The following is a 19852-nucleotide window of genomic DNA, read 5'->3' as shown; positions in this document are numbered from 1 at the left end:
CAGCATCTAAGGAAAAAGGTACAGACGGCGTTTTGAGCCGAGACCCTTCGGTGGGACCCTACGTTTTGTTAGCCTGTCTTCATTCCTCACCAGTAACGATCTCAACGTGAAAGTCAAAGTAAATTTATTATCAAACTGCATACGTCTCACCACATGCTATCCTGGGATTCATTTTCTTGCAGGCATTTACAGGAAAGTAAAGTAATAGAATAGAATTTATGAAAAACTGTACATAAATAAAGACTGTCAAACAACCAATGTGCAAATGAAGACAAATTGTGCAAATAAAAAAGTAATTAAATAATACTGAGAGCATAAGACACAGAGTCCTTGAAAGTCAGTCTGTAATCTCCTACAATTCTCACACTAATTTTACTTAATAATCTCTGCATGGCATCTTATTTAATACGATTTGAAGTTACAAATACATCACAACTGGTTTACCCTTCTATATCCTTCTACTAGCAACCTCAATAAAACCATTGTTAAATATGATTTTCCTATAATAAACGTCATGTCATCCATGCACACCCATTATTAATTTCTAAGTGTCCCATTACCACTTCCTTAATAATAATTTCTAACATTTTCCCTTTTATGAATGTCAGACTAACTGGCTTGTGTTTACTTTCTCCTTTGGTCCTTGTGCCTCTCTTCCACCACCTGCCCCTCTTCCTGCCCTGTGTGGTTTTTTTTTGGACTGTAGGCAATCAAGGGATTCAGAAGTCTCCAAAAGTTCTTACAGTTATTGTAACCTTATGGTGAAGGCCAGATTAACAATCCAAATCGCATTTGTTGATTGGGGAGATGGGGTGAAGACATCTTGCGTTCGATTTTCATTCTCTCCTCACATCAATACTGGGATGAGTCCAGCAGAAGAAGGACTTCCTTGCCATTTCCCAGTCAATACTTGAGGATAGATGGGGTTGCACAGTTATTACCCTTCAACCATCAGGCTCCTGAACCCGTGTGGATAACTTCACTCACTGCAACTCTGAACTGATTCCACAAACTGTGTACTAACTTTCAAGGACTCTACAATTCATGTTCTCATTTATTTACTTACTTACTTATTATTTTCTTGTTTGCACAATTTGTCTTCTTTTGCACGTTAGTTGTCAGTCTTTGTGTGTAGTTTTTCATCGATTCTATTGTATTTATTCTACTGTGAATGAACGCAAGAAATGAATCTCTATATAGCATATGGTGACGTATAAATACTTTGATAATAAATTTACTTTGAACTTTGAACTCCAGAACTGGAAGGAGACGGGGCCACCTGCAGTCAGCATGTTCAGAGAGGCCAATCTTCCTTGCCACCTGCAGTCCCCCACTTTCTGCCTTCTTTTTCCTCTGTTGCGGAGCAGTAATGACTGTACTTTCACGTCAGTGAGATTTTGAAAGACAGTGCAGATGATAACTAAGGAATATTGAAGGGCATACTCTGCTCAGTCAAGGTCTTTAAATGCTGAAAGGCATGGAGCATTTTGATAGAATCAAATTAATTGACTTAATGTACAATGCAACGTTTTGGAGAGATCTCATCTGGATAGGTTGTACATTCTCTGCCGTTGGGCTGAGTAAACCTTTCCAATTTCACACTTCAAAAAGTTCTTAGATTCTAGTAACAAGTGGACATCGACATCATCTTGTTTATTCCTTCTTCTTTCCTGACCATTAATTTAAGTGCCCCCTTTCCCAGTACAACTCCACAAACTCAGTGACTTTGCATCTTTCCTCCTGGTGGAGAGATGTACAGGAGAACTGGAGTCCGACTACCTCAGTTCTTCTCCCCACTGTCCATTATCACCCCAGGAAAGACGTCCGTTTCAGATCTTGAGGTGAAGTTGCAAATTGCAAGACCCTCACAGGAATGACAGAGGGGGGAAGTGGGTCAACGATATATTTAATGACTATCTGGTTGACAGGAAGGAGATTAGATCAGTCATTGTGGCAGAAGGTGGCAGCAGGTAACTTGTCACCTGAAAATTGGTATTACACACAGAACGCATGCCTCAAATTACTTCAGGTGGAGAATTGTCATGTGTGTATGGGTTCTTGTTCCAAGTAGATTTAGTGTCAGGAATATAGTATAAAGAGTCACTAAGAGACATAGAGGAGTTCTTCTAAAATACCTGTAATTCATTTATTCAACTCTCTTTTAATGCACATGCTCCTATTGCATACATGCATGTCACAGATTTCCATCTGCTACACTCCTATTCCTTTTATTTTTGAACTGGTGATTTAACACTTTATGCCTTAATTTTCATACTTTTAGTTTGAGAATTCAATTCACCCCTATCATATTTTACTTTGAAACCCTATTTGAGTAAACCGATCGAGATAAGAGAATTGCCCACCTCTGCGTTCACCACACAGACATTAATGGTTCTGCTGACTTGGGATGAAGAATTGTGAATAAATGCTGGTGGTCTGTGACCAAAGGAATTGGTGAAAGATTTTCACTCTGAAGATAATCCCTAATGCCTCTTTCTCGATTTGAGCAGAGTTTACTCATTCCTTGTCAACATATGCAACATAACGGTGGATGTACTTCTACACCATTGCTCCCAGAACATCATTTGAAGTTTCAACATATGAACTGTATCAGAGAGAACTCGCTTCCCAGACCCTTCTGGCTCAAGTTCGTGATCTGTGCTCTCTGTAGCCCAATTCCATTTTTCAGTCTTCTTTCTATTTCTACAATAGTATTTCTACAATACTTACTATTGTAAATCTGTCAAAGATTGAGCATTGACATTCTGCAGCCATCATAATTGCTCCCACTTTATCTTTGCCCGTTTGCATCCCGTTTGGTGCAGCATAAAGATGGTCAAAGCAGCACTGGAACGGGGGTCCCAGTGAATAACAGAACTGGGGTCCCAGTGTGTGAGAGAGCATGCAGGAACTAGGTCTTCAGTTATTTCAGAGCTTTTGGTGGTTTAGTGTATACACACAGCCCCCATTATGAATTATTGTCAGTATACTCCAGACATATCCCTATTTAGATGAACATGTGCATATTTAGTGAAATGAGATCTTTTGCTCAAACTAATCCAGTGAGGTAGGAATGGACTCATGATCAGTGACACATTGTAAGAAACACAGTTGAACAGCTTTGTCTACCACAACCACTGATGCTCAGAATCAGGTTTAATATCACAAGCGTAGGTTGTGAAATTTGTTGACTTGGCAGCAGCAGTACAACTGTTGTACTGCTGATAAAGAGAATAAAGAGAAAAAAATACTGAGAATAAGAAGAGGGCATGTCCTGGGTGACGGGTGTCCCTGATGATGGACTCCGCCCTTCTGAGACACCACTTCCTGTCTATGTTCTGGATGCTATGAAGGCTAGTTCCCATGATGAAGCTGACTGATTTTACAACTCTCTGCAGCTTACTTTGATGCTATGCAGTAGCCTCCCCAACCCCAGTCTCAGACTGTGATGCAGCCATGTAGAATGCTCTCCACAGTATATTTGTAAAATTTGTGAGTGCCTTTGGTGCACGTGTGTTGGGCACGTGGCCAAGTGGTTAAGGCATTCGTCTAGTGATCTGAAGGTCGCTAGTTCGAGCCTCAGCTGTTGCAGTGTGTTTGTGTCCTTGAGCAAGGCACTTAACCACAAATTGCTCTAGTGTCTGTGTGAGGAGTGGCGCCCCACACAGACTTACAACTTGCACCTTGTAAGGCATGAAAATGCCCGACGCAGGCCTGTCATGGTCTGAGTCGATGTTCCCTCCCCTTTGGTAACATACAAAATTTCCTCAAACTCCTCAAGAAATATGCCCACTGTCTTGCCTTCTTTATAGCTGCATCGATATGTTGGATTCAGGTTAGATCCTCAGAGAGCTTGAAATTGCTCACTCTCTCCACTTCTGATTCCTGCTAGTCACAAGCTTGACTTCATTAGAACTCCAGTTTACTGTATAGTTCACTTGGTTCTTAAATGCACATGGCAAGTTAGATTACAATGGATTGGTGCATTCTTAGTTTTAAATGCATATAACTATTCGAACTTGTAATGCGAATGCAGATGTCCTGGGACATTTATGCATACTATATCAATGGTGTTTAGCATAATCTTCGTGCATCCTCATGGAACATTGCTTTCCAGTTTAACATCAATCCTTGCCCATCAATGTCAGTCTGTCAGAGAAATCAGTCATGCCCATTGGTAGTTCACCTCGCTGACCGTTGTGATGCATATTTCATCTGGCCCACCTAAAGCCTCAGTATTTTGCCTGAATATTGTTTGCAACTTCACCACTGTGCTCTTCATTACTGGCAGTTAGCTGGACTTAATTAAACATAGATCTTCACCCATAACTAGGCAATACATTGCATGGCAATGTATTGACCAGATAAGACATTTTTTCTTGAAGTTATTCTGACATCTGACATTGTTGCTGGTGCTTTATCAGCCCAATCCTTCTTTGTTCATATTAGCATTAATGCTGAAGCGTATTATCAAAGTACCCACCTACTATTAAGCACAATAACGAGGAACTCTGCCACAAGATGTTGGTATCAATCATCAAAGACCCCCATTACCTAGGCCATTCTCTTTTCTCACTGTTACTATTGGGCGGAAGGTACCGAGGTCCCACACCACCAAGTTCAGGAACAACTGTTAGGCTCCTGAACCAACAAAGATTACCTTCAAACAGGAGAAAATCTGCAGATGCTGGAAATCCAAGCAACACACACACACACACAATGCTGGGCTCTTGGCCCGAAATGTCGACCGTACTCTTTTCCATAGGTGCTGCCTGGCCTGCTGAGCTCCTCCAGCATTTTGTGTGTGTTGCTCTGGTTTACCTTCACTCACCCCAACACTGAACTGACTCCACAACCTACAAACACACTTTCAAGGACTCTACAACTCATGTTCTCAGTATTATTTATTTACTTTTTTATTATTATTCGCACAATTTGTCTTCTTTTGCACATTGTTTTGGTGCCAATCTTTGGTTATGTTTTTTCCTAATAAGTGCTATTGTATATTCCTGTAAAAGCCTGCAAGCAAATGAATTTTAGTTACTCTATGTGAACATATATTGTATGTACTCTGATAATGACTAGACTTTGACTTGCGTTGCTGTGGCTTTTTTTTGCTGGGGAAGCGTCCCTTTCATGAAGAAATCACACTGCTGGAAATGTTTTGATTAAATGTCTTGGGTTTATGTGGTAAAGATATGTGCCTTGGAGCAGTAAAAAAGAAATTGGGTAGTTATCTGAAAAGAAAAATATTGCAGAGCTGTGGAGACTGAATGAAGAATTGAATTACAAACATATGGAGATTTTGCTTTTAAATAGAGCTAGTAGAGGGTTTACAAGATGAGTGGCCTTCTGTGCTGCAACTATTGTCTGAATATGTCACATATTTACGTACACTAGAGATACTGCCATTGCCGAAAGCCAATTCCATTTTATTCTGCAGGCCCAGCCATGGTGCTCCATCTGAATGCTAACACAAGGTCAGACTTGGAAGCTACCCACTGAGCAACCTCTAACAAACCTCATCTCATTTCCACAAGAGAACACCGATACCTTGCATGACAGATAGAAGTTTTAAAAGCACACTGGAACTGCTGTAGAAAATTGAGTAGAAAAATGGTAACTCAGTGAATCCTATTGCAGAATTTAATTAATGCAATGAAAATATATTCTGAAAGCTACTTACTGGATTTGTTTGAATAATGTTCATGCTCCTGTTGGATCTCCTTTTCTGACAGCACATCTCACATTAATTTTGATAATCCCTGAACTAATTCCGGGCCCAAGCTGTTGCTTTAGCAGTCTACTCAGGAAGAAATACAGTAAATGATTGCTTATCCAGTAAACAAGGTCTATTTATCACCTGCTCATCACCTCCCTCTGATGCCCCCCACTTCCCTTTTTCCATGGCCTGCTCTCTTCTCATATCAGATTCTTTTTTCTTTAGCCCTTTACTTTTTCCACCCGTCACCTCTCAGCTTCTTACTACAACCCCCCGTCCCACCCACTCACCTTCCCCCTCACTTGGCTTCACCTATCATCTGCCGGTTTGTACTCCTTCCACTCTCCCTATCTTCTTATTCTGGTTCTTCCCCCTTCCTGATGAAGGGCCTCGGCCCAAAACGTCGACTCTTTATTTCTTTCCGCAGATGCTGTTGAGTTCCTCCAGCATTTTGTCTGTGTGTAGCTCTTGATCTCAGGCATCTGTGTTTGTGATATATCCCACTGCAATCTGTGTCTTACGGAAATAGACTCTGTTTACACTCACAACATCTCTGAAGAAGGTAGTTCTATTCAGCTTTTTCGGTCTTGGATGCCAAACATTTTCTTAATCCATCACCTTGGAGGTTCGGCCGGCTCCATAGTGGTCTGCAAGAGTCTCCTTGGGATTTCAAATAACTGATCTCCTCTGTCACTATGCTCCAACATGTTGGTGAAATGCATTTTTACCTTGAATGTCAGCAGTGCATTTTTATTGATTGGTATTGAACAAAACTGGATATGCTGCTGCTGAACAGGCTCTCTCCACTCAGCCTATGTGCACGGCTATCTTGTGCTCCTTCTCTCTGGCTGATGCTTTCACTGATATCTCATCCACTAACAAGTCTCACTGGGCTCTGCTCTCATCCTTGCCTATATCAATGAGTTATTCTATTTATCACATAACTCCATTCACTGGCTGTTGATGGTCCTATTCTCCGTGCATGCAAACTCATCAATATCCCGTTGCAGAGTTCACTGCCTGCAGTCCTTGTACAATGCAAGAACTCAATCACTGTATGCCTCTATGCCCCTCACTGGAGTAATGAAAATTCCTCACGAGCTAATATCTCTCTCTTTGAATGGTCGCATTATTCATTCTTGACTTCACTGCACCCTCTGCCCTTAAGTCAATCTTTCGCATCTCCTCCATTAATGCAGCTGCGTTTCAGAAATATTTCAATCTTCTTGTCATACACTTGGACTTATGCTCCTAATCCTGCACACACTTCTATTTATCCAAAGCAAGCACACTGCCCATGTCTAAGGAAAAACATTTCATGCCATAAGCAATAATACTCTTATTATATTAACCTCTGCTACTGTGCTGTGTTTTTTTCCTGTTTCTGTTTTTTTTTACCAATATTGCCAGTGTCAGGAATTGTAAAAATGTTCTGACCTTTCTGAATTGGGCACCGTACTGTTTCTCAGCACAAGCAGCCACACAGCAATACCACCTTACATTTCTAAGGATATTAACGTTGCTAAACATGACAAGGTTCTTCAAAGTGTTATCAAGTTGAAACCTGGAGCATCATCAGATGTGTGGGCAGAAGGCAAAATTCTTAGCGAAAGTGGCATTTAAGAAGTACCTTAAAGAGGTCAAGAACTGCATCAGTTTATGGACCTATCAGCTGAAGGGAGCTTGACTAGTCTGAGTGTCTGAAGCAAGAAGTGTGCAAAATGGCCGAATTCAAGGGGAACACAGATCCCTGGAGGATTGTAGGCTGTTTGAGGTGGGAAGGTCAAGGTCAGAAGGAGATGAAAACAATAGTGAGAATTCTAAAATGAAGACTTGGCTTAACAAGGAGCATTTCACTGGGTGCAGGAGCAATGAGTGTTTGAGGATCAGTGTGAAAAGGCAGTCATTAATTGATGCGGGGTAGGCAGATTGAAATCAGAATGGTCTGAAGCACATTGCAGTAAAGGTGGTTCAAGTCAGAGCAATAGATAGAGAAGTTACTGTTTAGACTGAAGATAAAGTCTATTCTTGATAGTTAGTTGGAAATTTCCTATCCTCCAACTTGGAAACAATGGAGGGCCTGAAGGAAAATGATGAGGCACAAATTACAGCAACCAGAATGAGTGTCTTTGCACCGGACTTTCTCAAGCATAGCGAAGTTTCCCTTTGAAAAACTCATGCTATGAGCTCCTTATTTTTCCTTCCTGGGGTTTGATCCCATCAGCTCAACATTCACTGATTGTTCTACCCTTTCAACTGTTTAGAGTTCCTACACAATAGGGATTGGCCTTCAAACTTTTTCAATGGTAATAAAACAAAGTCCAAGCATACAGTGCCTTTGAGTCACAGAACCAAGTGGATTTCCAAATGGCAGCTGCTTTGTGCTGCCAGTTTGCATGTTATTTGACAGATGGCATTCACTTTAAGGCTGTGATTAGTTTTATGATATGTTGGGGAAATGTTACTGCCTGAGCAAGCGATAACCTTCACTGTTGCAAAAATGAAAAAAAAACTTGCTATCTTCAGGCCGTGATTGCCATTTAAAAGTCTTTAATGTGCCAAATTTCAGAAGTCACCTATAGACTAAACAAAAAGTCACACAAAGCAGATGATAAGATGTGGTTAAAAAGTTGTGCAAAGGAAGCAAGTGGAGCTCAAGGGATAGAGCAATGTGCCTCCACGTTCTGCATTGATTTAACGTGTGTGTCATGTTCGTATCAGTACTCATAAACCTGTCTACCATATAACACATTCAGACAACAGTCAGCAAAAGTAATCTCTGATTTTGCTAGTCCCTCGCTCAGACCTTCGATGGCACTTTTTACACAGAAAAAGAACGTACAGGACATAAGCAGGCCATTCAGCCCAACTACCTCTCCTGGTGCGCATGCAAGAGTGACGGACACAAAATGCTGGAGGAACTCAACAAGTCAGGCAACATCTATAGAGAAAAACAGACATCTGGCATTTCTGGCCGTGATCCTGCATGACCTTTATCCTGAAACGTCAACTGTTTATTCCTCTTCATAGGTGCCTCCAGACTGCGCCATTTTCTCTGGATTTCCAGCATCTGCAAAATCTCTTGTGTCTATGGGTCTTATGCAGTGCTGCATCTATTGAATCTTTGGTACTGCATCTATCTTCCTCAACCAGCTGTCCTGGTCATCTTTCTAGATGTAGGTAGGAAAGGGATGTTGTTCATGATTATGCTGTAGCATTGTGGCACTTCTGCATTAGATGATTTATCAATGTGTCTCAAGCAGACACTGAGCTGACTGACCATCCTAAATAGCTCAGTCAATTAAGCCAACCGATCCATGGCAATATAGCTGGGGATGGCGGCATGGCAATAGACCGGGTAAATCCCCACTAACCCAGAACATTTGGTAATGCTCAAATGTTGAATAACAGTCATAGACCACTGCAGCACAGCACTGAAATCTCAGTATTGTTGTGTTACCTGTGCTTAATGTTCCACAAAGTGGTTGCATTCCAGAAAGATAGCCACATTCAACGCTTTGCCTGGACCATATTTAAGAAAGAAGAAAAAGTAAAATTATTCCACTGACAAAGACTTCAGAGCAGCAGTGTTTTTTCCTCTTTGAGGTAAAACTCTGAGCTATGTCTCTCAAACTGCATTTTAATTTTTTAAAATGTATTCATTGGTAAATTTAGGTCAATAATGCCAAGAAACCCAACTGCATAATGCTGTTTTTTTTTAAGTTAGTTCAGTTGCAAACTGGCTTCAGTGAAAAGTAGGATGATGACACACATTGTGCAGTTGCAGGCATGAATAAATAAATTGGTTAACAGATGGGAAACAGCATATAGGAACAAATGGTCTTTATCAGGGTAGCAGGCAGTGATTACTGAAGTAGTAGTATTGTGATCGTTTGAGTCAAGTATGATAAGGGGTGTCTATTAGTTGGTTTTCGGGTGGCTGTAGAGGCTGCTCTGGGATCACCATGGGACTTAATCCAGGATGTTATGGCTTATTCCATTAATAGGGAATGCCTGTACATGACTTTGTTCAACATGGAGAGGCTAATGCATTGGCAGCTACCAATGGATACTTGACTGACTGGGGTCAGGATCCAGTGGCATAGAATGCAAGATGACTAGGGACCCTTCATTGCTGCAGCCTTCCTCCATCTTCACCGCCGTTGTGATGTATCATCATCTAATGCTAGCTCCGCCGTTGAGGTCTTGGTTGGATTATTCTTTGTTTTGAACTTCCCCCCTTGACTTTACCACGATGGGCATCACTGTTAGGAGCTTGGCTGCAGATGGCATCGCTTTTGAGATCTCAGGAACTCACAAGCCTCTCCACCGTGACAAGGTGACAATCCTCAGAGGAGATCAGTGGGGTGTGGGGGGAATCAGCCCTTGGGCTCTAACTGCACATGAATTTGGACGAGGGATGAGGATTTGTGTGAAATACTTATAAGTTTGTCAACAGCATAAGTATTTACTGGAACTGCCTCAGTGCAAAGGGATTATGTGGGCAGAAATTTTTATGTGTGTCCATGAAAGTTTCCTCAAGCAATATGTGGCGGCTGTACTGCCTAGGGAGCAACACTCGATCTGCTCTGGAGAAATAAGGCTGGACAGTTGATGCATGCATCAGTGGGAGATCATTTTGCGATCAGTCACCATAATTCAACTAGCTTCAAGATAGTTATGGAAGAAATATGGTTGGTCCACAAGTTACGCAGGAAGAAGGCTAAATTTGATGAAATTAGACGGGAGTTCTCAACAGTTCGTTAGGAGAGGCTGTCTGCAAGTGGGAGGCTTTTAAGAGTGAGAATAGATGTTCAAGACCAGCATGTTCTTATTAGAGCAAAGGACAAGGTTGGCAAGACTAAGGAACCTTGATTGACAGGGGTTATTTGTGGGTCTAAACAGGAAAAAGGAAGGAAGGCATATGCAGATATAGTCAACTGGAGTCCGGAGAGGTATAAGGAACATAGGAGTGCAACTAAGAAGGAAATTAAGTGGGCAAAATGGGCCAAGAGATATCCTTGACAGGTAAGATAAAAGAGAATCCTAAAGAGGCCTTAAACTTTATAAGAGTAAAAGGAAATAGGTCCCCTTTAGCATCAATGTAGTAATCCATGGGAAATGCATGAGGTCTTAAATGAATATTTCTCATCTGTATTTACCGTAGAGGGTCGTTGAGTACAGGAGAAGGAACAATGATGTCATGGAGCTAATCAACATTATGAAGGAGGAAGAGTTGAAGATGGAGAAATTCTCAGAGCCTGACCAGGTGTACCCTAGGATGTCTCGTGAAACTCTGGGCCAGAAAGGGATAGGCAGCCAGAGGTCTCGACATCCAGTAAACAAGAGGTTCTGAAGATGCTGGAAATCCAGAATAACAAAAACAGAATGCTGGAGGAACTCAGCAGGTCAGGGAGTATCTATGGAGCAGAATAGAGAGTTGACATTTCGAGCCAACACGCTTCACAAGGACCGGAAATGAAGGGAGAGGGAGCCAGTGTAAGAAGGAGAAGGAGTGCAACCTCACAGGAGAGAGGTGAGATCAGGGAAGGAGGGAAGATGGGGAGGTGGGGAAGAGGGGTGATGTGGAATGAAGTGGAAAGGGGATGAAGCCTACAAGAAGTGATGAACACAGCCCAGTCCATCACAGGCAAAGTACTTCCCAACATTGAGCACATCTACAAGGAGCTCTGTCACACAAGCAGCATCCATCATCAAGGACCACCAACATCCAAGCCACGCTCTCTTCTCACCACTACCAAGATGGAGGAGGCACAGCAACCTTAGGCACCACATCACCAGGTTCAGGAACAGTTATTACCCTACAACCATCAGGCTTGTGAGCTAGTATGGATAACTTCACTCACCTCAACACTGAATCCATTCCACAACCTACAAAGTACTTTCAAGGACTCTACAGTTCATGCTCTCTGTATTATTTATTTTTTTTATTATTATTTGTTTTTTGCACAGTTTCTCTTCTTTTGCACATTGGCTGTTTGTTGGTTTTTGTTTGTGTGTAGTTTTTGATTGATTCTATTGCATTTCTCTCTTCTGTGAATGCATCAAGAAAATGAACCTCAAGGTAGTATATGGTGATATACACTATACATACTTTGAGAACAAACTTACTTTGAACTTAAAACTTAAAATGGTAGGACCCTTAGGAGCATTCATGTACAGAGGGATCTTGAGGTGCAAGTCCATAGCTGCCAGAAAGTAGCAACACTGGTAGAGAGTACGATAAGGAAGGCGGATAACTCATTTGCCTTTGTCAGTTGGGGAATTCAATGTAAGATACAGGAAGTCGCATTGCAACAGTATAAAACTTGGTTGGACTGCATTCGGGGCATTGTGTGCAGTTATGGTTGCCTCATTACAGGAGGGATTTGGGGGCTTCAGAGGGGATGCAGAGGAGATTGATTAGGATGCTGCCTGGATTAGAGTATTAGCTATAAGGAAAGGTAGGATAAACATTCCATGGAGCGTCAGAGGCTATGAGGAGACCTGATAGAGGTTCATAAAATAATGAGAAACATTAATATGGTAAATGCTTAGTATCTTTCTCCTGTGGTAAGAATAACAAATAATACAGCACACACAATTAAGCTGTGGTGGTGCGGTGGATGGATTAAAGGAGATGTCAAGGTAATTTTTTCTAAACAAGTAGTGGTAAGTACCTGGAACATGCTACCAGGAGTGGTAGTGGGAACAGATACAAGAGGGGTATTTTATTTAGACAGGGATGAGATTCAGCAGGGAATGGAGGGATATGGGTCACGTAGGGGCAGATAGATGTGGTCAGATTTGGCATTGTGTTTGGCGTGGACAGCATGGGTCACAGGCCTGGTCCTGTTCTATTTTCTATCAATCAGTGATCTAGATGGTAGTATTCGTATTCCAGAGGCTAGGATTTGTAATCCGAAACCATGTATTTGTAACCTTATTGGAAACAATGAATCAATAATGTGGACATCAAAGAAAGGCCATGTTCGATCAAGTATTGAACTGCTAATCTATTAGGCTGGACGAATAATAGAGGCCTGCTCAAATAAACTAGCAGACTGGATGAACAATAGAGACCTGAATCAATCTCAACAAGGCAATTTGAGAATATCAGTGGAATCTATGGAGAGAAAAACAGACATAATGCAGACATCCCACCCTGCAAAAACTCATTACAGGGAGGTAGCACCATCAATCTGCGGGACACTCCGGAACTTCCGGGAGAGGTGGGATGACTGCAATAGAGTAGCTCCTTAGCAGCTGGCCAGCTAGTTTAAATAACGTTAGCTATGCTAATGAACAGATGACACCTGTTAAACTCATCTCAACATGTCTTTTACAGTCTTAACCCACCATGGGCAATAGAAAAGTCACTGTTGCAAACAGTGCAGCGAGCAACACTGTCATTATTTTTGACCCCCTTTTGGCAGGGGTATACTTTAGGGTAGTCTGGGGTGACGTACGTTTTATAATTTCTTTTTTTGGAACACTCCCCCATGGCGTGCGCGTGCGCTCTCTCACTCTCTCTTTCTCTCTCTCTCTCTCTCTCTCTCTCGCTCTCGCTCTCTCTCTCTCTCGTGGTCACTCTCATGCTCGCTCTCTCTTGCTCTCTCTCTCTCGCTCTCTCTCACTCTGTCTTGCTCTCTTTCTCTCTCGCTCGCTCTCAAAAAAATTGATTTCCAGGATATTGTATATAATTTGCAGGCTTCAGTGAGCCACTATGAAGATGCGGGAGACTCCAGGAACTTCCGGGAGAGGTGGGATGTCTGATAATGATCATCTGACTATTCATCGATTGCCAACTCTCTCTGAACTTCATCTGTGTTCCCTTTTTCCCAGTCCTGACAGAAGGCTTCCCACCTCAAGCAGTTACACCGATTCTCCTTCACAGATGCTATCTGACCTGCTGATTATTTCCAGCAGTTTTCTTTATGTCGGATCTTCAGCATGCTTTTCGATTTGAGAATGGCTTTCAGTTTACAGCAGAAATAGACATTGAATTTTGAGATCATCATGAGTGACAATAGTGCTTTATCACAATGAGATCATTCAGGGAATGACCCATTCTGTCCTTGGTTTGCCTGGCCTATATGCAGCTCTGAATTGCCCCTCAGAAGTGGTCTCACAGACTGTAAACAAATGGTGCAGGAACAAGTGACAGGCAGTAAGAGCCAGTTTGTCAACAGACCTGGCATGACAGGCTTGAATAAAATATGTGGCAGTGTAATCTTGGTCATCACAGAAAGCCCCAGTAAGCAAAGTATCATCCAAAATATTAATAACGGTCTTTTGTCTATACATACCACCATTATAAATCCCAGTGTCATTTGTAGTGGACACAAGTCACTGTAATTACATCCTCCTGCCACTGGAAGCACTACAGCACCTCAATTCAGCTTCTCAGTTGGACCACAAGCCTCCCCAACACTCTTGATGAAACATTACATTTATGATTTTATAATAAACACATCTCTGCATCCTGATTATCTCATGCAGACTAACTCTGCTTTATTAGAGGACTGTACTTCATTTGCACTCACCATGGGCAATACCATGGGAAATCAATTTTTTACAACCAGGCATACAGAAACAAATCATTCTTGTGAACGCCTCATGCTCAACCTAATCTCAGCTGTTGTACATTTACAGTGCAGTAAGTTTCAAAACAGCCAACTGTGTCTTTGAAATGTGTGTGACAGTTCCCAACACAGGCCTGTCCCAGCCATCTGAGCAAAAATACCCCAGGTTCAATGTCTATCAGCTCTTCATTTAAAACCTGACCTACAAGCTTTGACCACTGGTCCCATTTTGATTAATGTGCCCTTTTCACTTCCCTCTGCTCTTCCTGACTCCCAGGCCCAGCCCAGACTGTGTTCCCTGCAGACCCTTTCATCAAATGAGCTGGGGCTCCGAAATCCCCAGACAACAAAACGACAGCTGTTGCTGCTGCCAGGAAACTCAAACCCTCCAGTAGGCAGTATGCAAGTTTAATTAATTTGTCTGGAACATCAGTGGGGGAGATTGAAAACAGCATCCATCAGAGAGTTGTTGAACAACATATCCTTCAGCAGGAATTGATAACAGCTTGCAAAAAACAGAGTGCCTGGCTGTGAGACAGTTAGCAACATCAGCTAGGCCATAAGACAGGGGTTCCCAACCTGAGGTCCACAGACCCTTCAGTTAATGGTAGGGGTCCATTGGAGAGAAAAATTTGGGAATCTCTGAGTAAGACCATAAGATATAGGAGCAGAATTAGACCATTTGACCCATTGAGTCTGCTCTGCCATTTAGTCATGGCTGATTTCTTATCCCTCTCAACCCCATTCTCCTGTCTTCTCCCCATAACCATTGATGCCCTTACTAATCAAGAACCTATCAACCTCTGCTTTAAATATACCCATTGACTTGGCCTCCACGGCTATTTGCTGCAATGAGTTTTACTGATTCACCATCTTCTGGCTAGAAAAATTCCTTCTCATCTCTGTTCTAAAAGGATGTTCTTGTATTCTGAGGCTGTGCCCTCTGGTCCTAGACTCCCCCACTAATGGAAGCATTCTCTGAATGTCCACTCTATTTACACCTTTCTATATTTGATAGGTTTCGATGAGATCTGTCCTCATTCTTCTAAACTCCAGGGAGAACAGTCCCAGAGCCATCAAATGCTCCTCATACATTAACCCTACAATTTCTGGGATTATCCTCATAAACCTGTGGACCCTCTCCAATGCCAGCACATCTCTTCTTAGATATTGGGCCCAAACTGCTGATGGTACTCCAGATGCCAATGCCTTATTGACTCAACTTTACATCCTATGTTCTAGTTCTCTTGAAATGTATGTTAACGTTGCATTTGCCTTCCATACCACTGACTCAACCTTCAAGTTAACCTTTAGAGAATTCTGCACTAGGACTCCCAAGTTTCCTTGCACCTCCAACTTATGAATTCATTCCATGTTTAGAAAATAGTCTATGCCTTTATTTCTTTTACCAAATACATGAACATACACTTCCTTACATAGTGGAGAGAGGGAGGGTAGTCTGGGAAGTTACTCATTACTTTGTTGACTCCTGCAGTCCACAGATGGACTGGAAGGGGAAGGCAAGAGGGTAGTTGGGGGTTTAGTGTGTCCTCTCATTCTGTGTGAACAACAAGCTAAGGATTCTTAGTGTGCTTACAGTCAGTGCAATGTTCCACTTTCTTAAGTTTTGAAAACATCCTTGAATCTTCTCCTTGCTGCAATGGGACGCGGAATAGTGAGTCTGTATCAAGAATCCATTGTCAGGCATTCTATTAATGTGGCCTGCCCATGCAACTGATTGAGTGTGATAGGGGCTGAGATGCTGGGGATATTGTTTTGGGAGCAGAAGCAGATGAGGGTTCCCCTACCTATCAACAAATGTGGAATACTCTATAGAAACCCTACTGGCAATATCGTCCCACTGTTTTGAGGTACCTGTGGTGTGTCGTCCACGATTCAGGTATACTGAGTCCAGAAATGCATGAGCTTTGTGCCAGTTTCAGGAACTGGATATTCATACCCTGAGAAAGACTGTGCTTACATACTGAGTGTAGCGGTAAATTTCATCATTGATGTCTGTCGTAATTGAGAACTGGGTGCTGTGATTACAGGAATCAGTCTGCATTTTCTACGGACTCATCGTAAGGCTTGATTGTCAGAGGGTGTTGGGATAAGCTGGTAGAGGACTGTGAGGCTTTGTGGATTTTAAGTGTAAATCCCATTCTCTTTATGCTTCAGGATATTAGTCGAAGGTGACTTGGACCTCAAAGCCTAAATGTACACACTGTTATCTTCACACTGCACTTGAAGATTGAAGTTGAAGTGACTTTGGTTCAGTACTGAAGGTGTTGCAGGCTGAATGGTTTCCCCTTTGCTGTGTAGGTTAGTTCCATTCCAACAGGAAGCCTATTGGTGAGGATTCAATGGGTTTATCAATATGAAAAGTACATAGAACAAAATTTTTAAATTTGATTTAATAACTATTGTGGTTGAGAGCATTAGAAAATAATCGGATTTATGTTCAGCTCTCTTTTGTTTTTCTTTGGCCATAAGATACGGGCACAGAATTAGGCCATTCCATCCATTGAATCCACTCTGCCATTCAATCATGACTGGGCTTCTTTCTCGATGTCATTCCCCCAGTAACCCTTAAACCCCTTTTAATCAAGAAGCTACCAATCTCTGCCTGAAATACACACAGTGACGTTGCCGCCATAGCCCTCTGTGGCATCAGATTCTACAGGTTCACAATCCGCTGGCTGAAGAAATTCCTGCTCCTCTCAGTTCTCACCTCAACTGTAGAGAACGTTGTGTGTGAAAATCCCAGGAGATCAGCAGTTTCTGAGATATTCAAACCACCGTGCCTGACACCAACAATCATTCCACAGTTAAAGTCATGTAGATCATATTTCTTCTTCATTCAATTGTTTGGTCTGAACAACAACTGAACCCTGTGACCATGCTTGTCTGCTTTCATGCATTGAGTTACTACTGCGTGATTGGCTGGTTAGATATTTGCATTATCGAGCAGGGGTACAGGTATATCTAATAAAGTGGCAACTGAGTGTATGTCAATATAGCAAATCATGAGTAAGGTAGTGGGGGGGCAGGTCTCATTTCATATGAGGAAATGGGTTGTACATGATGGGCTGATCATGCTGTAATAAGCAACGCTTTGCCGAACGTGAGCAGAAAGGGAATTGTGTGTGACCATTTCACTCACCTGAACTCATAACTCTCTAATGATTAAAGAGGAGGCGGGAGGAGAAGATGGCAGCGCGACACAGCGCGTGCGGCCTCTCCGGTGATGAATATCTGTAACCTGTCAGGTAGAATGCCGTGCACATTTCTGATTTCATGGAGACAGACGTGAGAGCACGGAGGAACATCCGGTGAAACTTCTGAAATGCCTGTTTCGCTGCCGCTGCTACTGTGTGATCCGAAATCTCAGGAGGGGAAGGCCCCGAATCCTCGGCTTTGCCTGTTGCTTGGCGGCCGGGTCCGGGATCGAAGCGCTTGGCAGAGAAGGTGCTCGGTGCTCGGTGTCGGAGGGCTGGTCGGAGGCTCAAAGTTTTCGGACAGACTCAGAGTCGGCTGTGGTCGGGTGCTTCCAGGATGCTGCATCAGCAAGTCTGCGGCGCTGGAAGCTCATGGCAGGGAGAGTTTCTCCCTTCTACCGTCTGCGTGAGATGATGGGGCTATCGGGACTTTGAGACTTTTTTCTACCGTGCCCATGGTCTGCTCTTATCAAATTACGGTATTGCTTTGCGCCGTTGTAACTATATGTTATAATTATGTGCTTTTTGTCAGTTTTAGTCTTGGTCTGTCTTGTGTTTCTGTGATATCATACCGGAGGAACATTGTATCATTTTTTAATGCATGTATTTCTAAATGGCAATAAACGAGGACTGAGTGTCCTCATAATCTAATGATTATTCTTAGTGAATTTCCTCTGAGTCATCGCCTTTCCAAAAGTGTGGTGTTCAAGATGAGACATGGTGTTCTTGCTTATCCTGACCAACAGTGATATCCCACTGATAATTGGTATGTTGGACAATGTGCTTATCCAATGTTTACCAGGACAGCCATTGTCTCTCCTTGGAATTATTCCTAATGGACTGAAAGAACCATTAATTAGGAGATAATTCCAAAAGGACAATTCATCATAACCTTCTAAAATGCAATCAGAGATAGACCTTAGAAACATACATCAAAGTTGCTGGTGAACGCAGCAGGCCAAGCAGCATCTATAGGAAGAGGCGCAGTCGACGTTTCAGGCCGAGACCCTACTTCCTTCAGTTAGTCCTGACGAAGGGTCTCGGCCTGAAACGTCGACTGCGCCTCTTCCTATAGATGCTGCTTGGCCTGCTGCGTTCACCAGCAACTTTGATGTATGTTGCTTGAATCTCCAGCATCTGCAGAATTCCTGTTGTTTGCATTTAAATAGACCTTAGAATCTTGCTTTGCAAAACAAAATGCTGAAAGTCAATAAGATCAGTGCACTAGTTATGACTGGTTGCTTCTGCCAAACTTTGGCTATGATTAGCTGCTCCTGTTAATTTGGCATCTTCATAGTTGATACTTGTTGCCTTAGCTGTGTTTAAACCTCTGCAATTCCAAAGATCGCCCACCTTCAAATGGTTGCTTTTATTCACATATAGCTCTTTAAGTGGCAGTTTGAAGTACAACTGCAACAATTTATGTGGGCTTGTTACAGATACAAATCAAGTTTACATACTCAATCATCCCACCAGCAGCTAGATGTGTGAATATGAGCCGATTATAAATGTATCGTGCCACAAAAACAGAAAAGTCAGGCAGTTCTATAGATGGAGAATCGTAGTTAACTCTCAGGTTGAAGACCTGTTGTCAGAATTCTGCTCCTCCTCCCATTGCTGGAACATGAGTCTCTGAGTAGAGTTTTCAAAAGGTAATACTACTGTAAGTAGTGCATTTTATTGCACAGTTTGCAAATCTTGTCACTGTAAGTGCAACAAAAAATATGCAATAATAATGCTTTTGAAGATCTAAAATGTTAATGACTGAATTTCTTTATTTAATTATCAACAAACTCTAATTACTAATCAATAGAGCTAAACAACTGCTATCTGGTGGTACTGACCCCAATCATCATGAAGAGCTTTGAACATCTGGTGATGACACAATTCAAAATCTCAATTCCTGCCACACTCGACACTCATCATAAGATCATAAAATATAGGCCATTCAGCCCATCGAGTCTGCTCTGCCATTCAATCATGGCTGATCTAATTCTTCCAGTCATCCCCACTCCCTTGCCTTCTCCCCATACCCTTTGATGCCCTGGCTAATCAAGAACCTATCTCCCTCTGCCTTAAATACACCCAATGACTTGGCCTCCACAGCCGCTCTTGGCAACAAATTTCACAGATTTGTCACCAATGTGCTTACTGACAGAACTGCTCTACGAAAGAGGCCATAGCACAGTTTGTCTTCTTTTGCACATTGGTTGTTTGTCAACCTTTGTTTCTGTTCAATTGTCATTGATTCTATTGCATTTCTTTGTTCTACTATGAATGCCAGCAGGAAAATTTATCTCAGGCTGCACATGGTGACATGTACGTAC

General features: G+C 42.3%; 2 protein-coding genes across 5 annotated transcripts in view; one reads left to right on the top strand and one right to left on the bottom strand.

The window, feature by feature from the left end:
• LOC134358903 (catenin alpha-3-like) overlaps positions 1–19852 on the bottom strand; it is a 703413-nt gene that overhangs the window by 105288 nt on the left and 578273 nt on the right. The window lies entirely within an intron of this gene.
• LOC134358901 (leucine-rich repeat transmembrane neuronal protein 3-like) overlaps positions 1–19852 on the top strand; it is a 338976-nt gene that overhangs the window by 164504 nt on the left and 154620 nt on the right. Inside the window, exon 3 of one of the 4 annotated variants that reach the window (XM_063071539.1) lies at positions 10890–11093. The exons of the other annotated variants lie outside the window; for them this stretch is intronic. Within the exon in view, the coding sequence (XP_062927609.1) occupies positions 10890–11078 (189 nt within the window). The 3' untranslated portion in view covers positions 11079–11093. Of the gene's footprint in view, positions 1–10889; positions 11094–19852 lie in introns of those variants that run through there. 4 annotated transcript variants of the gene reach the window in all.

Source organism: Mobula hypostoma, chromosome 19 (genome assembly GCF_963921235.1).
Source record: "Mobula hypostoma chromosome 19, sMobHyp1.1, whole genome shotgun sequence".
NCBI classification, from domain to species: domain Eukaryota; kingdom Metazoa; phylum Chordata; class Chondrichthyes; order Myliobatiformes; family Myliobatidae; genus Mobula; species Mobula hypostoma.
The sequence above is the reverse complement of the archived record's forward strand: the minus strand, read 5'-3'. Positions and strand labels throughout refer to the sequence as shown.